General features: G+C 43.6%; 2 protein-coding genes across 3 annotated transcripts in view; one reads left to right on the plus strand and one right to left on the minus strand.

Moving 5' to 3' along the window:
• The window catches only part of DPH5 (diphthamide biosynthesis 5), a 36,463-nt gene extending 25,344 nt beyond the window's left edge, over positions 1–11,119 (minus strand). The window contains exons 1-4 of the mRNA XM_081916102.1: positions 11,022–11,119; positions 8,634–8,840; positions 8,425–8,549; positions 1,299–1,407 (exon numbers count right to left, since the gene is read on the minus strand). Of these exons, the coding sequence (XP_081772228.1) occupies positions 1,299–1,407; positions 8,425–8,549; positions 8,634–8,768 (369 nt within the window). The 5' untranslated portion in view covers positions 8,769–8,840; positions 11,022–11,119. The remainder of the gene's footprint in view (positions 1–1,298; positions 1,408–8,424; positions 8,550–8,633; positions 8,841–11,021) is intronic.
• A 79-nt stretch (positions 11,120–11,198) lies between these two features.
• The window catches only part of LOC309372456 (putative oxidoreductase ZK1290.5), a gene marked incomplete at its 5' end in the record, with an annotated part of 69,559 nt that continues 57,401 nt past the window's right edge, over positions 11,199–23,356 (plus strand). For both annotated transcript variants that reach the window (XM_081916096.1, XM_081916095.1), the window contains one exon: positions 11,199–11,319. In XM_081916096.1, coding sequence (XP_081772222.1) covers positions 11,199–11,319 — 121 coding nt within the window. The remainder of the gene's footprint in view (positions 11,320–23,356) is intronic.

Raw genomic sequence — 23,356 nt, forward strand, 5'->3', positions numbered from 1 at the left:
TTGAGGAAAGTAGCTGGTAATTTTACTTTGTCTCCTTCGGCGCTCCATCGGGCTCTGTGGTGAATTAGGCAAGATTCCTTGGTCCTTGTATTTTTTCCTAGTGAGGACCATAGTGGGTATATGGGTATATATGGATATATGGTAGAGGGTGCTTGCTTAACGGCGACTTATCTTTTGTTCTTTTGTTCTAAGCTGGAGTAAGCAATAGCAGAGATGCCGATTTGTGGAAGTTGCCTCCAAAACCTCTCCAACCTCACCAACTTGTTAATTTCTCCAGCAATTTACATCGGGGCTTGTGAGGTGTCAGTCATTTAAAATGTTAGAAAATATTACTGGTCCTAGGCTTTCATACTATAACTTGTTTCTTTTAAAATTCAACTAGGTCATACTATGACTTGTTTCTTTCTCCCTCATTCAGCAGCCTCACGGCGTAACCAGTAAGGTAGCTAGGCAGTATAACAAAAAAAACAAAAGTCCCCTTGGAATGATTATCGAGTTAAACTTGCCTTGTGTTTCTTGGGGTTGTAGCTGCTTCAGTTCCTTCCTTTTTTTTTATAGATAAAAAGCTCGGCGTCCTTCCAAAGAAGTAGCTGGCCTCCCCGTCTGTTAATTACCCGCTTCGTGAAGATAGGGCGGCTTGTCGAACCTCTTTTAGATAAAAATAGGCCTTTGGCAGTTAATAAAAAAAAATATAATTTAAAACTACTAAGCTCAGTGAAAAAAAAGCTTTAAAAGTGCTAAAAAACACTGATAAATCTATATTATCAACGCGGAGCACAAAATAGAACTACCACTAACGACGCCATCTTGAACTCCCTCGTACAATAGAGCACTTCTGCTTATGCGTGAAGAGCGCTTCTGCGCATGGCGATACAGCACTTCCGGGTTTGCCGCATTTGCAACCCGGAATTACGTTACCCAGAGGTAACGTAACCCGGGTACCACTGTATTTTAAAAATCTGATTTAAAGTTTAAAAAATCTGACTTTTTATTTTAATTTTTTAAGCCATTGATATTTATCTACCCTGTTTCCAGGGCATCAAGAACAGCATTGCCCCCATTCATAAAGCTTTTACTTCTTAGAAGCTCAGTTACATCATGCTGTTTTATAAAAAAAGGGGAGAGAGAGAAAGGAAACGCCACAGAAAGTCTGGCCACAAAGTGTGCAACTCCTCACAGCTGTTTCCTACAGATTGGAAGGCGTGCCTCAAGCCCGCGCTCTGCAGAAACCCGTTTGGAGAAGTAAACAGAGTTGTGGTTTCCCACTGCCGGAACGCCACGTGCGCGAGAGGTGTTACCTGGAGGCCGCAACAGCCAACGGCGTTGAGTATGGAGGCATTGTGGATGACTCTGTAGGGCACTCCCAACTTCACCGCCCGGAGGACGAGGTCACTGTGTGTTGTCGCCCTGCAGTAAGGAGGAAGTGGGTTATATGGGGTGTACAGAGGACCTAAACTGGGCCTCACGGACTTAAAACAGCCTTCCACAACCTGGTGCCCTCCAAATGTTCCTTGGATTCCCAAATTCCTATCAGCCCCCAGCCAGTACTGACCGATGGGCAGGGATGATGGGAGTTGTAGTCCAACAAAACATCTGAAGAGCACTGTGTGTGTGTGTGTCTATTATGTGTGGGGAGGCCGTTTAAGAATACAGTGGTACCTTGGGTTACAGATGCTTCAGGTTACAGACGCTTCAGGTTACAGACTTTGCTAACCCAAGAAATTGTACTTTGCTTCAGGATGAGAACAAGAAATCACGCCACAGCAGCAGCGGGAGGCCCCATTAGCTAAAGTGGTACCTCAGGTTAAGAACAGTTTCAGGTTAAGAATGGACCAGAACGAATTAAGTTCTTAACCCAAGGTACCACTGTGCTTCTACCCAGTTCTCTTTTTCTTGAAAAGAGGTGCTGAAACCCGCCATGAGTGAGTTATCTTAGAATGGCAATGGCGCCTACCTGAGAGGTGCCGTAACGGAGTTCCAGTGAGTTCTGGCTGGAAAAAATGTCCTGTTTCTACCAAACTTCTCACAGCTACTCAAATAAATAAGCGCCTGTATGTATATAGGAAGCACAGGAAGTAAAAAATAAAAAATAATAATGGAGAGGCAAACTCAAAGTGCTGGAGGAAAAGAAACACACCTTTTATTTACTGCAATTAAGTGCATTCCTCTTTCTTGAGCACCTCGAGGTTGGTTCTCCTGTTTCGTCCTTTGCGACAGACACATAATGCATCATACACAAACAAGGAAAGATCCTGAGGGTGAATCTGTACACTTTTTGACCTATGAAGCCTTAAACAGTTCAGGACCACAAGTACAATGAGTTAAGAGCAGGGGCAGCTTCTAAGTTTGCACTGAAGACACTTTAGCAATGTAGCCATGCGGAAGGTGAAGGAGCCAGCTTTTTTTGCAGTTTAACTTGAATAACACTGTAATAACGCAGTTTTGCCTGCTAGTTTGACATCCCCTTCTTTTTTGCCTCTTACAGAAGATTGCAGAGCATCTTGCTGACTGGCAAACAGCAGCACGCAGAGCAGCACTGGCAGAACTCCCATCCTCTTCTTAATTACTGTGCAAACAGGCCGTTGTGCAATTGTAAACGAGAAACTTTGCATGCATGCTCTAAACTTGCACCAGTATGCAAAAGGGGGTTTTGTTTTCTAATTGTTCCCATTTGCTATTGAGGAGAACTTCGGGAAAGATGGATTGTCACCCCTCAGGAGTGCTAGATCTGTATTGTATATGCCAGACAGACTTCTAACTTTTTATTTTTCCTTTAAAAAAATCCACTCTCTTTAGAGGGACGTACAGAAACAAATGGTTGGGCAAAGTCAAGGGAAGAGTACTAGAGTGGGCAAACAGCATGCAAATTAAGGCACAGATTGATGGGCATCCCCTGTTGAAAGCCGATTGCCATCCTCACTTTTGCTCAAAAGGGTCATCTGAATCTATATGGCCTGCCCCATCTGAACTATTTTGTGGGGTGGCGATGTTTGCAAGGCAGACCCATCCAAGGATAGCTGCCAAAACATAACCTCTTCTGCAGCATCTATGATTACTGAAAGCCCCGACTTTGTAAATGTTGCTGCTCAAGTATTCATCAATCATGTTCGCTGCATTAGGCAGCCGGGTGTGGAAATGCATTTAAATAAGAGACGCAAAGCTGAACAATGGCTTCAGCTGCCCTCTTTCCCCCAAGGTGTCTTAGTTCAGTGCTGCTCATTCCATGGAGGTGAGCAGGGAACAGAAACAGCATCTGGTGGGGAAGCATGATTAAGCAGCCCTTTTCCAGCCACAGGCACTGAATTTCCAAAAGCGCCCCAGAAAGTCTCTCTCTGCCTAAACCCCGCTCCTTTCCTAACATTTTGTGTCACTTGGAGTTTTTAGACACTAGACAAAGGGAACTGGATTTACAGCTTTTCCCATAGAAGGTCTATGGTCACTTCTTGATTCTAGCTTGTCACCAGAAGCTCTGGTGGCCCAGAATACTAACTGCCAGCTATAGCTGTTCCTGGACAAGGTTTAGCCCGAAACTTAGGAACGTCCCAGCTTCACCACCACAACGTGTTCTGTGTGGAGCTACCCTTAGAGATGGCACGGTGACTATCTGTCACTAAGCCCAGTTCAAGGGGATGATTTTGACATAGGTAAAGGTAAAGGGACCCCTGACCGTTAGGTCCAGTCGTGACCGACTCTGGGGTTGTGGCGCTCATCTCGCTTTATTGGCCGAGGGAGCCAGCGTACAGCTTCCGGGTCATGTGGCCAGCATGACTAAGCCGCTTCTGACGAACCAGAGCAGTGCACAGAAATGCCGTTTACCTTCCCACCAGAGCAGTACCTATTTATCTACTTGCATTTGGACGTGCTTTCAAACTGCTAGGTTGGCAGGAGCAAGGACCGAGCAATGGGAGCTCGCCCTGTCGTGGGGATTCGAACCGCCGACCTTCTGATCGGCAAGTCCTAGGCTCTGTGGTTTAACCCACAGCGCCAGCATGGAGACAGACAAACTGAAAAACCCTGCTACTATTGTCAAGGATGCTTTAGCTGAGATTCCTGCATTGCAAGGGGTTGGAGTAGGTGAACCCTGGCATCACTTCCAACTCTACAATTCTATGTTTAGCCAGGGAACCCCTAATAGTTGAACCATCATTAGTGTTATACTTGAGCTTGGAATAGGGGTTTCTCTGAAATCAGACAGCAAAGGTTCTGGCGACAGCTCAAACTATTTCTGTCCATTAGGGCCTTTGAACAAGAGTACTTTCCTGTTGATTATAACTGTTGATCAAATACAATGGATACCATGATTGCTTAGCACAAGGAGCTTTCAACAGATTTATTCTTGTATGGCAGCCTTTCTCAAACTTCGGCTCCCAGATGTTCTTGAACTACAGCTCCCAGGACTGCTCAGGACTGCAATACTTCAAGGATTTGCCTCTTTCCATCTGAACCTACCCAGACCCTGAGATCACCTTCTGAGGCCCTTCTTCATGTCCCTCCTCCTCGAGGGTGGCAACACGAGAAGGGGCCTTCTCTGCAGTGGCTCCCGGTCTGTGGAATGCTCTCCCCAGGGAAGTTTGCCTGGCTCCTTCATGATACACTTTTAGGTGCCAGGCAAAAACGTTCCTTTTTAACCAGGCCTTTGGTTGATTTGATTGACATCCTATGCCCTTTTAAAATGTGTTTTTTTTTGGGGGGGGCTATCGGGTTGTTGTTTTCATTTTTAATTAGGTATTTTGTAGTTTATATCTTAATTTTATTCTGTGAACCGCCCTGAGACCTCCAGGTACAGGGCGGTATATAAATTCAATAATGATCATCATCTTCATCTCTGACCACTGGGCTGACACGCAAAAAATATTTTTGCTGCAGCAGTACAAAGGCGTAAAATTTTAATAACACTGTTACTTCCATGAATGGCGTAATGACTTTAGTCTCTCAGCCTGGCATCATCTGCCGTTAAGTACCAGCTCAATTAGAAAAGAGGGGAGGAGGAAAATGGTATCCTAATATTCCCTAGAGGTATATTTACATTAATTACTCCCCCCCCCCCGCTTGACACATACATTTCTTTATAAGGAGGGTGCCCTCTCATGATGTGCACGGTGATTACGTTTTCCCAGGCCCCTCCGTCCCCCGCGGCTAACATGGCAATATTAATTTTGAATCACCAGCTGGAGACAAAAAGCTTGTCTCCTGTATGGCTTGACATTACTGATTGATGATGCTTGACTAGCTAGGGCAGAAGAATGGCCTCCTGGCGACAGAAAGGACTGTGGCTTCCAGGGGGAATAGGAAAACAGAACTTAAGAAGCTTAATAGACCAAACCGATAAGGCCTTTGCCACAACCCAGATGTCCGCAGTATACATTAGAAGTGTGTGAGGAACATCGCAGCACCAAAAGCAAACACATGGCTCAGAGCTGCAAAACGCAATTGAACTGAAACCGCCTTTCAAACAAGTATAATCGAGCATCTTGGGCAACGAATAAGAAAAGCCATGCAGGGGGAAATCCAGTCGAATTGCTTTTTGGACAATTGCCACGGATTTTAGGGCTGCCACCTCATTATTGATGGGACAGTTTATATAGGAATACAGGCCTTCTGTTCACTCGAAAGATGTGCTCTGTATTTTGGCAGACGGGAGATTCCTGATCTGCTAACCATAGCTAGGAAACCAGGGGTGCACCATGGCTAGCTAGCATCCTCTCCAGTGCTTGAAATTTGCACCTGGCCATCTGCTACTTGCGACCAAGGGAAGTTGCCCGGGTGCCAGAACAGTGTCTGACGTCTCCACCATCTGGAGGTGCATGCCTGGGGATCTGCACAAATCAAAATGTATTTCAGGAACCAAAAAGTTGCATTGAAACATACCGCTTTTGAGCCATCTGACCCCAAAATGGCAGCCAGGCATTCTGTTTTGGTGACTGTAACCCTGGTTTAATGAGCCATTTGGCGCCTGGCTTATATATCTGCCTTTCTAACCCTGGTTAGCATGCACCAGCACGTTGCACGTGAAGAATAATCCACAATAAGACAGCAACCCTGGTTTAACATGACCTCGCTCCTCCCCTTCTGTGGCTTGGCACAGACAAGGATCAACACTCACTGGATTCACTCGGAACCAAAGGTCGAAAATCCACTTTCAAACCCTGGTTTCAAGTTCGGGTGAGAGCCAGTGTGAATGCGTGGTTGCAGCATGCTTACAGCAACTGTGAGAGAGAGGCAGAAACTTGAGTGAGAGGTGGGAGGAGGAGCGTGCGAGTCTATGGGATGTTTGCGCCAAGATGTTGCATTTACTTGGTGCAGATGTTCATTGCAGACCTAACGTCAGTGTTAATTTCAGTTGTATAAGCCTGGGATGGGCAGAGTTCAGGCTAGTGGGACCTAATTTGGGTTTTTGTTTTTTTCAGCTGGAGCTTTGAAGTCCACCACCTGGAGCCAGGAGCAAAAAAGTAGCTCGAATGGATGGGTAGATGGATAGCCACTTGTCATGGATGAGATTCCTGCACTGCATGGAGTTGAGCTAGATGACCATTGGGTCCCTTCCACCTCCACAGTTCTATGATGCAAAGATTTAAGGGAGGCTCTGAGGAATTTGTGATCGGGACCAGAAGCATGTTTGCAAACCCTGTCAAACCCTTCTTCCCCCTGACCTGCTGTCCCCATACTTTTTAAAGTAATCTCAGTTAGAATGTGGCAGGTTTTTTAGCTGTTGTCATTGTTGTTGTTATTACTACACTAATTCACCTTGCCGACAAAGGTCTGTATTGTTAAAGCTATGGTTTTCCCAGTAGTGATGTATGGAAGTGAGAGCTGAACCATAAAGAAGGCTGATCGCTGAAGAATTGATGCTTTTGATTTATGGTGCTGGAGGAGACTCTTGAGAGTCCCATGGACTGCAAGAAGATCAAACCTATCCATTCTGAAGGAAATCAGCCCTGAGTGCTCACTGGAAGGACAGATCGTGAAGCTGAGGCTCCAATACTTTGGCCACCTCATGAGAAGAGAAGACTCCCTGGAAAAGACCCTGATGTTGGGAAAGATGGAGGGCACAAGGAGAAGGGGACAACAGAGGACGAGATGGTTGGATAGTGTTCTCGAAGCTACCAGCATGAGTTTGACCAAACTGCGGGAGGCAGTGGAAGTCAGGAGTGCCTGGTGTGCTCTGGTCCATGGGGTCACGAAGAGTCAGATACGACTAAACAACAACAATAACAACATTTGTAACTTTTAAAAAAACAACCCAGTAAGTAACCCAAAGCGTCTTACGAAATAATATAACAGCAAATCCAAAAAACATCATAGCATACATAAAAAGGCAGGTCTAATACAACTCACCTCACTAAAAATAGGTAAGAGGCTACAAGTACAGTGGTACCTCGGGTTACATATGCTTCAGGTTACATACGCTTCAGGTTACACACTCCGCTAACCCAGAAATAGTGCTTCAGGTTAAGAACTTTCCTTCAGGATGAGAACAGAAATCGGGCTCCGGCGGCGCGGCGGCAGCAGGAGGCCCCATTAGCTAAAGTGGTGCTTCAGGTTAAGAACAGTTTCAGGTTAAGTACGGACCTCCGGAACGAATTAAGTACTTAACCTGAGGTACCACTGTATACATAATACCCTCTAAAGCCTGGGTAAAAAGAAACACTTTGGCCTGCCGCCTAAAAGTTGCTAATGATGGTACCAGGCATGGTTCTCTGGGGAAGGCATTCCACAATGGGGGAGCCACCACTCTAAAGACCTGCTCTCGTGTCACGTTAACCTCTGCACCTCCCTTGCAAGTGACAAAGGTCCTAGACAGAGGTGGTCCTTGAGCTATTGGGGTCCTGAGTTGTATAAAGCTTTATAGGTCAAAACCAGCACTTTGAATTGAGCCCAGAAACTAATTGGCAGCCATGCCTGAACTATTGTTATAAGCTCAAACTGTCTTGCTCTGGTCAGCAACCTGGCTGCTGAGTTCTGCATCAGCTGCAGTTTCCAAACGGTCTTCAAAGGCAGCGCCACGTACAGAGCATGGCAGTAATATAATTGTTAGACCAATTCAGAGTCCGAAACCCTTGCTGATCCACTGCAAAAACCCCAAAGATCAGTCAGTAGGTCCCAATATACCCTTCTGCCCACCCTTGATGTTGGCAGCCAGTTTTTTATATTCAAAAGAAGCATAGCTGCTTCTCCAAAACCCTGGGTGGGCTCATAGCCAACATGTTTGAAAGTCAGTCCCTGCCACATAAGCCAAGCAGAGGTTAAGGCAGTTGTTGAACTACAACTACAACTCCCATCACCCCTAGCTAGCAAGGCCAGAGCTCAGGGGTGATGGGAGTTGTAGTCCAACAACATCTGGGGAACCACAGGTTGAGAACCGCTGGGTTAAGGTTTAACATGGCACTGGTAACAGAAATATTTAGAGGTGTTGCCTTCCCTTACCCAAAAGGATCTCCAACTACAAGAAAAGCCACGTCACATTGATGGGCACCCTTCAGGATTGTATCTGCTTCTTGTTCTACAGTTTCTCTGTCGGCGAGAATTAGTTCTTTGCCATAAAACTCCTCCTAGGGGGAAAAGAAAGGGGGTATTATTTCACCCAGAGTTGTATCCCACCATCCCTCCAAAGAACTTAGGGTGCATCTACGTACCAGTGCTTCCTTTCCAACAGTGAGGATCGATGTGTAGGCTTCCAGGTACACTCGGCTACACTGCTTTATTACCTCCAGGCCTTTAACTGTAATATCTTTGGCATCTCCAAGTCCAAGTCCAATCAGGTAAAGCATTATTATTATTATTATTAAATTTAAGGAATGGAAAAGAATAGACACCAATTTCAGGGTGGAGGGCTTTGCAACCTGCCAAAAAGTTGAAACAGAACAAAAAAGCAATCAGAAATTCAGTACATCGTTGTTAGTTAATGGAACACTGTAAATAATTTTGTTCTGTGAACTGCCCTTTGTTCTGTGAACTGTCTTGAGACCTCCGGGTATAGGGCGGTATATACATTCGATTAACAATAACAACAATAAATAAACAAATCAGGTTTTCCCCCAGCAGAATTTATTTCTAGAATTACAGGTTTCCATAAGCAGTAAAAGAAAGTAATATACAGCTACTATTTATTTGTCACCCAGTGCAAAACATCTCTAGGTGGGTTATATAACAATTAAGAAATCATCAAGTTTTGCAATAAAGCAACAATACCCCTCCTCTAAAATTATATATAGCACAGAAACACCAGTAAGCACGGTAGTCATATTCCTACAAAAGCATGGGAGAAGAGGTAGGTTTTAACCTGGCGCCAAAAGGATGTTACTATCAGTGTTTCACAGATGTGAAGCCACAACCAAAAAGGCCCTGTCCTTTGTTGCCATCCTCCAAACCTCTTATAGAAGCACCTGGATAAAGGGTGTCAAGTGATGGGTATGTAAGAGTCAGGAGATGTGTACCACTGGATACTGGGGTCCATATGGTGCATTTTGGTTAAACCAGCGCTAAGAATCGGGCTCAGGAATGGATTGGTAGTCAGTGCAGCTGCGCCAGAGATGGCGTTATATGCTCCAATTGCTTTGATCTGATCGGCAGCCTTGCTGCAATGGGAACACGCAGAGAAGCACTGCTTCATTCTCCCCCTCCTTTCCCCAAAGCCAGCCAAGTAAAGTTGTGGCGCTAGGAAACACACTTACCTGGGGGCAAGAAACACTAAATTCAGTGCACCTAGAAGCAGGTTGCATTTCTACGCTGGACTGGGACGAAACTCATGCTCACTGGGTGACTTTTGGACTGCCCATTCTCTCTCTCTCTCTCTGCCTAACCCACCCACTGTTGGGAAGTAGCAAATTGTGCGCTCTCCTGGACTGCTTGGAGGGTGAAAAAGGGGAAAAGAATAGGAGAATTGTATGAACACTTAATTTAGAGTTCCAGCCCCACTGCGCATGTGTAGACACGGGTTGCCACTTTTGTTCTGGCAAAATATGGGGCTGGGCATGTGGGTGTCAAGTTGTTTTTGTCGTGCTGAAGTGACTTCAAAGCTACCCATTGCAATCTACTGCTGCCTAACACAAGATGACCCCTCAGGCATCTGTCACACTCCCTCCCTCTCACACACACAAATTTGTAAATCTGCCTGTGCTTGGCTACCCAGAGCTTAAATATGTGACCTTTCACACATGACCCTTTCAAACGTGCATCTTTGGAAAGCCCCAAATCACAGGTCCGCAGAGATGGAAAGGGAGCCAAGGGTCATCTAGTCCAACCCTCCCTGCGATGCGGGAATCTCAGCGAAAGGGAAAGACAGCACAAGACTGTATCAATGATGATGATTTATTGAAATTTTATACCGTCCTATACCCGGGGGTAAGGGACGCGGGTGGCGCTGTGGGTTAAACCACAGAGCCTAGGACTTGCCGGTCAGAAGGTCGGCGGTTCAAATCCCTGCTACGGGGTGAGCTCCCGTTGCTCGGTCCCTGCTCCTGCCAACCTAGCAGTTCGAAAGCACGTCAAAGTGCAAGTAGATCAATAGGTACCCCTCCAGCGGGAAGGTAAACGGCGTTTCCATGCGCTGCTCTGGTTCGCCAGAAAGCTGTACGCCGGCTCACTCAGCTAGTAAAGTGAGATGAGCGCCGCAACCCCAGAGTCGTCTGCGACTGGACCTAAATGGTCAAGGGGCCCCTTTACCTTTGATACCCGGCGGTCTCAGGGCGGTTCACATAATAAAATCAAGATATAAAACCACAAAATACCTAATAAAAATAAAAACAACCACCCAATAGCCCCCCCAGCCCTGAACGCAGCATGACACCGTGCCAATACAGGACATACACTGGGATACGGGATAACCCCTAAGGTGGCAACCTCGGCCAAGACACGGGTCTGCAAGCTTACGTGAGAAACCCCACCGCCACCATCACGCACACCTGTACACGCTCCAATATGCAAAGCAGGGCTCGCTTAGCACCGGCTGCTGCGGCTCCTGCCATTGGCCGGAGAGTCCCATCACTCCCCCCGCCTGCTCCCGCCTCCCCGCTCGGACTCACACGTGCGCCGCCAGCGGAGCGCTTCTCAAGCCGCCGCTGCCTCTTCCGGGCATCCCCGCCGCTTTGCCGTAAAGCGAGCGGCTTCGCGACAGTTTCGCGGCGGCCGGAGCCGAGAGACAGAACGAGGAGCGTCTCGTCGTGGGGGGAGGAGGAGATGAAGGAGGAGGCGGCGCGCGGATGGCGCCTGGGCCGCTGAGGGGGGAGCGGCTCGCCATGAGCGCGTGGGCGGCCGGGAAGGCGCTCGCGGGGCCCTCGGCCCGCCTCGCCAACGGCCTAGAGATCCCCATGCTGGGGCTGGGTAAGTGCGCAGGCCGCCCCCTCGCTCGCTTGGTGGATGACACGCACTGCATTCCTATCATAATATAACATAACATAAGCCACCCCCTCCCTCGCTTTGCTAATAACACTCATTATATTATTCTTATATAATAAATATTATATAATATAATACAATATACCATATTATAACATAATGTAAGCCGCCCCCTTGTGCGCTTTGTTGATGACACTTATTATATTCCTATAATAATATAATGAAAATAATAGGATATAATTTGATATACAGTGGTACCTCGGGTTAAGTACTTAATTCGTTCTGGAGGTCCATTCTTAACCTGAAACTGTTCTTAACCTGAAGCGCCGCTGGAGCACGATTTCTCTTCTCATCCTGAGGCAAAGTTCTTAACCTGAAGCACTATTTCTGGGTTAGTGGAGGCTGTAACCTGAAGCGTATGTAACCTGAAGCATATGTAACCCGAGGTACCACTGTACACTCATTATATAATAATAATATAAATATGATATAATATAATACAATATACCATATTATAACATAACGTAAGCCGCCCCCTCGTGTGCTTTGTTGATGACACTCATTACATTTCTATAATAATAAAATACAATAAATATAATATGATATAATATAATACAATATAACATATTATAACATTATAACATAACATAAGCCGCCCCCTCATGCGCTTTGTTGATGACACTCACTATATTCCTATAATATAATATAATAATATAACCACTCACACACAACTCCGTTCCTGCCTCTTTTCCCTCTCACGAATCACAAAGCGGCTCGCAAACCAGAAAGGGCAACGGCTTAAGGAAGTCAAACCTTGAAATGATTGTATAATTAATGAAATGTATAAATTTGAAAAGTATAAATAAAAACTTGAAAAAAAGAAAGAAAGGGCAACAGCATGAGCGGAACACACAGTGTTTTGCCCTTGGAGTACAAACCCTATGGGATAATCAGCAGATCACCTGCAATGGTTTTATTTGCTTCATTGCATTCACCATCATCATATGCCCACCTTTGATCTTCCAAGGAACCCTGTGAGGTAGGTTAGGCCTCTGGATACTTGGAGTGAAAAGCAATAGCTCAGTCCGTCTGGCTGTTAACCGGAAGGTTGGTGGTTTGAGCCCACTCTTACTGGGAGCTTCGTTTCATTAAGGAGATGTTTGGATGGTGATACTTGGCTCTGTGACCATACCTTAAATCCTGTTCCTCCTCCTGTAGAATTATTTCCCCATGCACAACCTAAGGACAGAAAATTGTGGGGGAAAGAGGGCTTTTGTTTTTGTAGATGTTGGCAGCGAGGCATCAGAAAATGGTCTTTGGTGATGTAATATCTCCTTGCTGGTCCTCTTTGCCTTAGGAGTGTTAATCACTTTTCTTTTATCAGTCAAGCATCCAAACATCCAGTGATGATAATGATACTGTAATGATAATTAGCTGTTATGTAGTACACTTCAAGTGTTCAAAGTGCTTCACTATCTTAATAACCCTACATAGTGATTAACTCAAAAAAATGAAAGGTGGGTGGAAATTCGCTCGCATAATAGGCAATGAAAGGGAGCATTAAAACCTTTACCTGTGGCTAAGAGAAAAGGAAAGGGTTACCGTATTTTTCGCTCTATAAGACGCACCAGACCACAAGACACACCTAATTTTTGGAGGAGGAAAACAAGAAAAAAAATATTCTGAATCTCAGAAGCCAGAACAGCAAGAGGGATCACTGCGCAGTGAAAGCAGCAATCCCTCTTGCTGTTCTGGCTTCTGGGATAGCTGTGCAGCCTGCATTCGCTCCATAAGACGCACACACATTTCCCCTTACTTTTTAGGAGGGAAAAGGTGAGTCTTATAGAGCAAAAAATACGGTATTTCTCTGCCTGTCCATGGCCACTATGCTGTATCAGTTCACAGTGATTCAACAGCAGCATAGTATTCACCAGCTACTTGCATTCAAGAACTACATAAAATTAGCAGGAGGTCACTCTTCCCTAGTTGCTCAGGCATGCGAGTTTTCATTATGAAGTTTGGAAAGTCTTTTTCTCTCATCAGTGGAGCAGAGCAAATAAATGTTCTTTCCCTAGCTACGCCCCTTTGAGAAGTGGAGAAAGGGATTATTTTGTTCATTGAACTGCAGTTGATGTGGGGGGAAAAGGGCTTCCTTGCATTACGACACACTTGGCTTTCTCTGGAACTGATCCCGCTGTTAACTTTTTAAAAAGACTGTGCGTGCGCAAACACACTCGCACACCCTGCAGCTATAAAAACTGGCATCTGGATTGGCTGCTCAGCAGAGCCCAAGCAATAAGAACTTGCTCTGTGTCTGCTAAAATTAGTGGCAAAACTCTCGTTGATAGTAAGGCACTCCTTGCTGAGGTCTCAAGTAAAATCCTGAAGAGCAGTGTTCTCTTCCTATTGCAAGAATATTTGAAGCTGGTGTTGTTGTTTAGTTGTTTAGTCGTACGTATCCGACTCTTCGTGACCCCATGGACCAGAGCACGCCAGGCACTCCTGACTTCCGCTGCCTCCCACAGCTTGGTCAAACTCATGTTCGTAGCTTCGAGAACACTGTCCAACCATCTGGTCCTCTGTCTGTCGTCCCCTTCTTCTTGTGCCCTCCATCTTTCCCAACATCAGGGTCTTTTCCAGGGAGTCTTCTCTTCTCATGAGATAGCCAAAGTATTGGAGCCTCAGCTTCAGGATCTGTCCTTCCAGTGAGCACTCAGGGCTGATTTCCTTCAGAATGGATAGGTTTGATCTTCTTGCAGTCCATGGGACTCTCAAGAGTCTCCTCCAGCACCATACTGTAATTCAAAAGCATCAATTCTTTGGCGATCAGCCTTCTTTATGGTCCAGCTCTCACTTCCATACATCACTACTGGGAAAACCATAGCTTTTACTATACGGACCTTTGTTGGCAGGGTGATGTCTCTACTTTTTAAGATGCTGTCTAGGTTTGTCATTGCTTTTCTCCCAAGAAGCAGGCGTCTTTTAATTTCGTGACTGCTCTCACCATCTGCAGTGATCTTGGCGCCCAAGAAGCTGGTAGAAAGTGGGAAATCAGGAGCTCTGTGGGCGTGGGAAACCTGAGTAAATAATACGTCAAGGCAACTGCAATATCTGAAATGCTTAAGGTGATTCTGTGCTTGTGTGTCATTTAAGATGATGAGGAACAAGTTTTGTTTTTAGGGATATTTGTCCAAAATTACTGATCTTCTTGAGAAATCCCGGTTAAGCCTCCCAAGGAACTCCAGGGTCCCTAAAACACAGTTTCAGAACTGCTGGTTTAATTAAAATCTGCAGAATATCTCCTCTTCTTGAAACCCCTTTGAAATAGGACCACATGGTGCTCATCGTACACTCTCATTCTAATAAGTAAGGAGGCATCACTTCCTGGCCTTTATAAAGGCTTCTGTGGCCTTATAAAACTTCTTTTTAAAAGCTTCATTGCAGCATAATGTCTAAAAACAATTGGAAAAAATAATACAGCAACCAGAGCAGCTTTTTGGAAGCCACACAGTGCATTCAATGTGCCTTTATTGTTGAAAGCCATTGTGGGAGGGGAGGGACTTAATAAATGGAATCTCCTGGTGTTTTAAGAAGTATTTCATTAGTTGTAGTCTCAGCAAGATACTTCTATAAGCATTTTATTAAATTACAGAAGAGAAACCCGTAGTTGCAAAGCTGTTCACCATGTAACAATTGTGGAACTTTATATGATACATGTTCTTAAAAGAATGACCCTGGTTTCTGCAGCATTTTAAGAGCTGCCTTTTAAACATTGCACAGTTTTTGGTCTCCTTATTGTGAAGGGGAAATTTTTGTTTTGATTGGACATCCTTTGTTTAAATAAAAAAGAATCCTGGTTGACGTAATTATTAGAATTTCAGGGTTTTAAGTAGCACGAGCCTGTGAAACAACATGCTGCCAGAATGCTAGTGTAGTACACAGAGTTCTGAACTTAGCTCAGGTGGTTCTGGGTTCCAATTTCTGCTTATTCTTTTGAATGAAACTCAGTCTCTTAGCCTTACCTAACTCCTAGCAGATAAAATTGAAAACCATCCTAAATAAGATTCCACCCCGCCCTCCTGTAACTTCTTGTGGTGTTTCTCTGGGGGAAGTATCCTGGCAACTATGATTTTCTTGGATTCTACTAATTGTTTTGGTGAATTTATTCCTGTTGTTTGCTTTATTTATATGTTATTGTGTTCAATATTATAGCTATTGCAGTCTTTGTTGTTTTTTAAATGTGATTATTGTGAGCTGCTTTGAACTGTGTTGCTGGAAAAGCAGAATACAAGTATTAAATCAAATCAACAAGTACAACTTGGTTTATCTACGCAATTTCTGAAAGATCCAGAATATGAGGTTAACTATAGTATTCATAGATGCTAGCCAAATGAGGGGAGATGTATTCAGATAGGTTGTTTTCAAGGTTGTGGAAAACCTTGGGAACAGAGGGCGCAATGAGTAGCAGGAATTGGCAAAACTGATGTGCCTTGTGCTATTGGAAGCCCTTGTGCAAGTCCAAAGTCATCATTAGACACAACCCTGAATATCTTTCACTATCCAGAGTAGAAGAAAACGAATCTATTAACATAAATAGCGCAATCCATTCTGTTAACCTGAATTTGCAATGATGAAGGAAGATCAGTTCATGAGGCTTTGTTAGAGATTTTTTTTTTTTTTGAGTTTGTGAAAAGCATCTGGATATGGTGGAATAAATTCAGGGGATTTTACAGTATAAGAAACAGATGGCCAAGTATTTTCTTCTGGCTGCTTTCTAATGCCAAGGATTTGTGGCTAGCTGAGCAATTCACTCAATTATAGCTTGTGCATACATATTTGAAAAATAATGACAATAAAGGAAAGGAAATTCATAAGCCAAGTTGCTGTCTTTAAGTTGTTTTTATCAGAATTATTCTTAAGCAATTTCAGGCACAAATCCATATGATCTGCTGTGACACCCACCCATCCCAAAGCCATGAGTTAGTATTTTATGGGAAAGAATTCTAATTTCAACTAATTTCAACTAATTTTATTGCTAGCTTGGTCAATTAAAATATTTCTGCTTTATTTTTTATTTTTTAAAAAAGTTTGGTTTTTATCTAATTAATGTAGTGTTGTGAACACACCAACATTATTTGCTGAATTCTTACATTATTATTTTGATTGAATATGGAGGCTGTACACCCTTGGCGAACGTATGCCCTCTGTCCTGGCATGTACAGCTTTCCCCTAGAAATTTGATATTGCTGCTGGGTGATTTCCCCCACCAGTAGTCTGGATATGGAATACTCGCTGATACTGCTTTCTAACACAGGAAAGGAGGGGAGGATTATTTCTGCATCACTTCCATTTCTCTTTCTTCCACTCTTCTGCCTATGTGGAGGAGTCGAGGCTTTGGGAACAACATTCCTTCTTGTTTTTGAAACCGTTTTGCTTGGGTAACTTTCCGGTTTGATACAGATCCAAATGGTGCTACAAAATAGAAAGGGGTGGAAACTTTTAATCTGAAATGAGAGCATGTTTCAGTTTTTATTCCATTATCCAGAGTCAATTAGTAGCAAACTGTTAACGTAACCTTGAGAATACAGGATTGTATCGAATGCTAGTCCTACACACGCATGGAAGTTAATGGGCACAACTAACAGGTTCATTCCTTTCAATGGGTCCGCTTTGGAAGGAACTGAGTTGGCTACAACTCTGAAAGTTTCAACAAAGTAACTTCAGCTCGCCACAATCGTAAAAGCCCATTGTACCTTCTTTCCCCAGTGTTTTCCCAAACTTGGGTCGCCTGCTTTTTTTTGGGACTACAACTCCCGTCAACTCTAGGTAGCAGGACCAGTGATCAGAGATGATGGGAGCTGTTCAAAAACAGTGGGAGACTCAAGTTTGGGAAAACTAGGATGTGGCCCTGCTTTGGTTGTGCTTCTCTGGGTTTTTCCTCCAGTCTGCTGAGCTGAGAAGCAGAAAGTGGTTCAGATAGGCAGAAGCCAGGCCTGTGGATACAGTGGTACCTCTAGATGTGAACGGGATTCATTCCGGAGCCCCGTTCACATCTAGAAGGAGAACGTAACCAGCGATGGCACGTCTGCGCACACGCGCGTCACTTTTCGCTGCTTCTGCGCATGTGCGCGACAGCATTTTGAGTGTCTGCGCATGCGCAAGCAGCGAAACCCGGAAGTAACGCCCTCCGTTACTTCTGGGTTGCCGCGGAGCGTAACTTGAACGCGCTCATCCCAAAGCACATTCAACCCTAGGTATGACTGTACTCATTCTGGCGTCCAGGACTGTCACCACTTAACTACTTCCTTGTCCACTTGTGGCACAGATTGACCAATTCCAATCTATTCTGTGAGTCAGCCTAAGAGCAATTGAAATAGGTAAGAAATAGGTAAATGCTTCCTATTCTCAGTCTTCAATACTGTGCTTCATACAGAACTGAAAAAGCCTTTGTAGAAAATGCACAGGCGTGCAGTTTGTTTCTTTGTAAAGTGTTGGCACACAAAGTTGTTGGACTGTTTCAACACTTGGTTAATGTCCTTAAACCTGATAACTGTGTTTGTCTTTTTCCTACAGTACTTCTAAAATCTAGGGAAGCTTTCTAGCATTCCCCCCCCCCTTCACATGCCACATTTGTAGTTCATGGCTTTTCTTTCTTAGCCAGAGGCTATGTACAAAAACGGGACCTGAATGGCTGTATCACGTGAGGCTGCAACTTGGGTTGCAGCCATTGTGCCTTCAGCTGAGTCAGGGGGAGAATGCTGATTTTCTGCTCCCCTTGGGTTTGTCGGTGCTTCTTGTCAAGGGAGACAGCTATGGTATGTAGATGGCTGAATTAAAAATCCCCCCCCCCAATAATGTATATCAGAAAGTTGCACTTGCAGGTTGCTTACCATGAAATCACAGAAGAATAATCAATGCCTTGCTTAGTTTTTTTGCTTCTCAGTTTAAAAGGGAGAAACGGGTAAGGCAGTACCACTTAATAAACAGTCTTTCTTTAATGAGATGGTAGCTTCTGAATTTTATGTAGTGTGCCTTTCCTTTTGCTCTTGGGGAACCAAAGAGCATTAATATGCTGCATGGCATATTTAGGATATATTCTTATTTTTGTGCACCAGAACTCACAGGTAAGCATGCATAGGAATGCAGCCTTCATGCCCCTAACTACATCCTTCAGGTTTTCATATACCATTATATACTTAAATAGCAGAATAGTAGAAATAGTAAATCAGGAACCACAAAATTGGCCTTTGTGCCATTTTCTGTTAAAGCATATCTTCCTTATCCCTGAACAAAGTGAATGTCTTGAGGCTAAAGTAAGTTGGTCATTTTAGTTTGGCTTGGGCAGTTGGGCAGGGAAGGTATATTCTCATTGTCTTCCCCCCACCCTTCCAGAATGTTCTGTGAACCAAAGTAAATGGGTTGGCAAGACTGTTAGGGAAGAATAAAAGCATACTCCTTGCAAGAAATTGGGTCACCACCAGCTTTAGTTCCCACCTTAGCTGTGACTGCAAATACACCCCTTTACTCTCTCCCATGACTGACATTTATAGGGGGAAGGAAAAGTGGGAGATTAAACCTACTCAGTTTCTGATGCTATGTGCCTATTCTGCTGAATAAGACCCTGCATGTGTGATTGAAACTAAAAGGGTTCGTTTGGACATAAACTCAAGTTTATTACAAGAACAAGCTGCACCAAAGCCTTGAACTTGTACCGGTACATTTACTTCCCTCCTCTGGCATGGCCACAAGGAGGAGATCAGAAGCTTTTACTTCCGTTTTTTGCTTAACCACAGCTAGTTGCAATTAATCAAACCTTGATTTATCACAACAATGGTTTGTTGAAACAACCCAATTTAATAATAATAATAATAATAATAATAATAATAATAATAATAATAATATATTATTTGTACCCCGCCCATCTGGCTGGGTTTCCCCAGCCACTCTGGGCGGCTTCCACAAAGACCAAAAATACACTAAGATGTCACACATTAAAAACTTCCCTGAACAGGGCTGCCTTAAGATGTCTTCTGAATGTCAGGTAGTTGTTTATCTCTTTGCCATCTGATGGGAGGGCGTTCCACAGGGCAGGCGCCACTACTGAGAAGGCTCTCTGCCTGGTACCCTGTAGCTTTGCTTCTCGCAATGAGGGAACCGCCAGAAGGCCCTCGGCGCTGGACCTCAGCATCCGGGCAGAACGATGGGGTGGAGACGCTCCTTCAGGTATACTGGGCCGAGGCCATTTGAACTATAGGCTATTAAGCTGGTTTTAAAAAAGTAAAAATTAACCACAGTTGTTTCAGAATAAGGCTAAACTGTGGTTAATCAAAAAGAAGAAGTGAACGCTTCTGATATTCTTGCAGTGACACAAAAGGAGAGTGCATTAGTGTGAGGCTCAATCTGGCTCATTCTCCTCATTCTAAACGATAGCTTATTGTTACATGCAAACACAGCTAATGTATTGTCCTAAATAGGAATCATTGCAATATATGGGTGCTCTCCCCACCCCCACTATTAAAAAAAAAGATTTTTTGCTAGTTACATGATGATGATTATATTTGATTTGTATCACACACACTCTCATGGGCTCAACATTTTTTATTAATGTTAGTATTCCTGCACCCTAGGGATTTATGTTAGTATGCAATAAATATAAAAATGTGTGAGATTAACACAGAATGCATTAGTTGTTTACAACTGATTGTACTTCTATTCTACACACTGATTTAACTGCAGCAAATTTTCCCCAGGAATATTGTGAACTGCAGTTCTGTGAGGCTACTGAGCATTCTCTGTTCAAGATCTTTAGTCTTCAGTATGCAGAATTATAATGCAATTATGATGCTTTTAGTCAGATGTAATAGCATCCCTTAGGTAGAAAAAGTGCCACAACTACTGCAGTTGAGACATTAATTGTCTCAGGATATTTAATTGTGTCACAACACACACACAGTATTCTAAATAGGCAGCAAAACAATATACTGAGCTAGTTTACAAATTTCAGACAGGTAATCTGAAGGCTTAATCTTAGAAGGAAAGGAATTTATCCTATGCTGAAAGTAATAAATCTGTGAATTCTTTTGATTTCTCTCATGTGAAAAACAGATCTAACAATACTTCGTTTCTTCCTATCTGATGGTGGGAAGAAAAGAAGAACAGGCAAGCCCAAGGATCTGTCCAGGTATAAGAAGTACTGGAAGTTATTTCAATTGGCTGTAACAAAAGGAGTAGAGTGGAAATCATTGAAAACTGGTTCACACCAGCAATTCTTCGTGCACTATTAACTGTTCAGATCTAGTCACAAAACATTATTCTGAGGAGAAAAGGTTTAGTGAACCCTGGAAATTGGATTTGATTTATGCCAGAAAATCTGCCTTTTCACTGCTTGAGATTTTCTATGGAAGAAAGCCACAGCCTTTTACCAAACGGTTTCTAAGGAAACATCTTATAGCAGAGCATCTAAAAACAATTTGGTTGTTAATGAGAAATAGTTCTCACAACGGTGGGAAAGTGCTGAGTGAAAGAAAAGGCTTCAAGATTTTGGCACTTTCTCCATAAAGACATTTAAATAAAAGTGTGCTGTGCCGTAGCACAGCTTATGAAATTTCCTGCATAGAAGGGACTTTAATCACCTGGCTTTCAGTGCGCTGTGCTCTGGTTTCATATCCTCTCCTCTTTACTGCAGGTAAACACTTTAAAGTGAGCTGCAGAAATACCTTTTAATTTTTTTATTTAAAGCAAGTTAGACTTAGAAATTTGTCATTCCATTGATATATAATTTTATGGTATTACTAAAAAAAAAAGTGGTGTTATGAGCCATCAAACTTCAGCAATACACTTTTCCCAAAAGGTTTCTACAATTTTGGCCACTAGTGTATTATGCAGCATATTCTGAATCTTTACTCTGTTACTAGAGTGAGTGCTGTCTGTCAGGATCAGTCTGGTCTTCACCTAAGAGCCTCCTGTTGTGTGAATGGCTGTCTCTTGGGGCTAGCCTCCCTCTTTCAATCCTATTGGTTTTCTCTGCCCAGGCTATAAATGTTTCTAGGTCTTTGTCTAGGTCATTCTGTCCTGGGGTTGACCCTCCCATATTACATTTGTGTGGACCGGCTTACTGGTCTGCATGGGGGACCTTTTTTAGCCCAAAGTCCCATTCTGGCCCAACTTCCAGGGACCACAATGGCACTGGTGAGCAGGGCAAACAGAGCAACTCCTGTCCTCCATGCAAGCAAGCAAGAAGCACAAGTTCAAGCCTCATTCTAGCCTGGCATAAAGAAGACTGCAGATCAAAGCCAGTAAGATGTGGCTTGGGGAGAGTCTGAAGGGCCAGACAGAGAGGGCTCAAAGGCTGCGTTTGGCCCCTGGGGCTGAGGTTCCCCATTCACGGCTTAGGCCATCAAGTGGGGTCTGCCTCGTTCTCCATCTGAATCCTGTTTTGAACTGAGCCCTCTGTCTGCTCAGCTGTCTAGTGATGCTACTCTCAGAAATACTGCTAATACACAGGAGCATGGTTCCTGCTCCTACGTAGCCATAGGGCATCCCTGTAGCATAAACATTTCCTTAGACTTGCTGTGGTGGGATGCTGAGAAACCACTTGGAGAACAGAAAAAAGAAGGAAGGGTAGATAAACTGATCAGATGTCCTACATCAGAGACATGTAGAAGGGTTTACTAGCCTCTCAAGTAATAATTTCGTTGTGGAAAATGCATTCCGAAGTAATTTTGGTGCCAAAAATAAAACAGAGGACCCTACTTCCAAGTATGTAATTATGCACTAACCATAGCTAAGGTATTATCTTCATCCTAAATGCTAATGTTTATGGCTTCTTTATGTATGCCCTGTGGTCCGCCCCCCCCCAGTCTTTCAGTTTTTCTCATTCTGTTATTACTTCTGCTTTTTAACAGTCTCAGGTGCCAAATGAAAAATTCAGAAGTAAAAGGTGTGTTGGAAATGAAACGGCTGACGTTCTATTAGGATTGTTTGATTAGTGGGATGCCTCTATGAATGTTTAAGGCAAATATTTTGAGAACTGGTTGTACATATACAAAGTTGTATGTGTTTGGGAAGGCTGTAGCTCAGGGATAGAGTATCTGCTTTGCCTGCAGAAGGTTGCAAGTTCAATCCCCAGCATCTTCAGGTAGGGCTGGGAAGGACACCTTGTCTGAAACCCTGTAGGGCCACTGCCTGTGAGTGTAGACCAGTGATGGCCAAACTTGCCCCCCCAGCGGTTTTTGGACTACAACTCCCATCATCCCTAGCTAACAGGACCAGTGGTCAGGGATGGTGGGAATTGTAGTTCCCAAAGAGTTGGAGGGCCAAGTTTGTATCTAAGGTAGACAGTATCTAAGGTAGATGGGCCAATGGTCAGAATTTGTAAAATAATAATAATAATAATAATAATAATAATAATAATAATAATAATAATAATAATAAATAATTTATTATTTATACCCCGCCCATCTGGTTGGGTATAAGCTGCTTATGTTCCTATATGAGCATGTCTTCTTGGAAGTTGGCATAATGTATTAGCGAGACCCTTCTGGTGTAATTAATTTCTAAATATCAGAACTCACACATGGTCACTATTTCCTAAGAGAATTAACTTTAGTGCATTGGTTTGCTGTAAGGATAGTCTGTACAAGGATTTAAAGAAAGAGAAGCATGCTGAACGTTTCATGGTTGCTTGTGTTTTTTTAAAGCTGTGTTACTGAAACATGATTGTACAGATGTAATTGTACTTTAATTGTTTTTTATCAAAAAAAAAAAACATGAAGTTGCCTGATTCTTTTATGCAAGACTTGCTTTGGAAATGATACATATCTTAAGCAAAACAGTGGAACTGAAAGGCCTATCCAGGTTTAGTTAAAACATTCCCACGATGTAGTCCAAATGTTGAGTAACTCCACAGAAATGAAAGACTGGATGTCAAAATAAATTAGTATGTGTATGCTATTATGGATCAGCTTTCCACTTTATGGCCACATCCTGCAAGGACTCTTCTCAGTTTTAACTAGAGCTAAAG

The sequence above is a fragment of the Podarcis melisellensis genome (genome assembly GCF_964234715.1).
Source record: "Podarcis melisellensis genome assembly, chromosome: 6".
NCBI lineage: Eukaryota > Metazoa > Chordata > Lepidosauria > Squamata > Lacertidae > Podarcis > Podarcis melisellensis.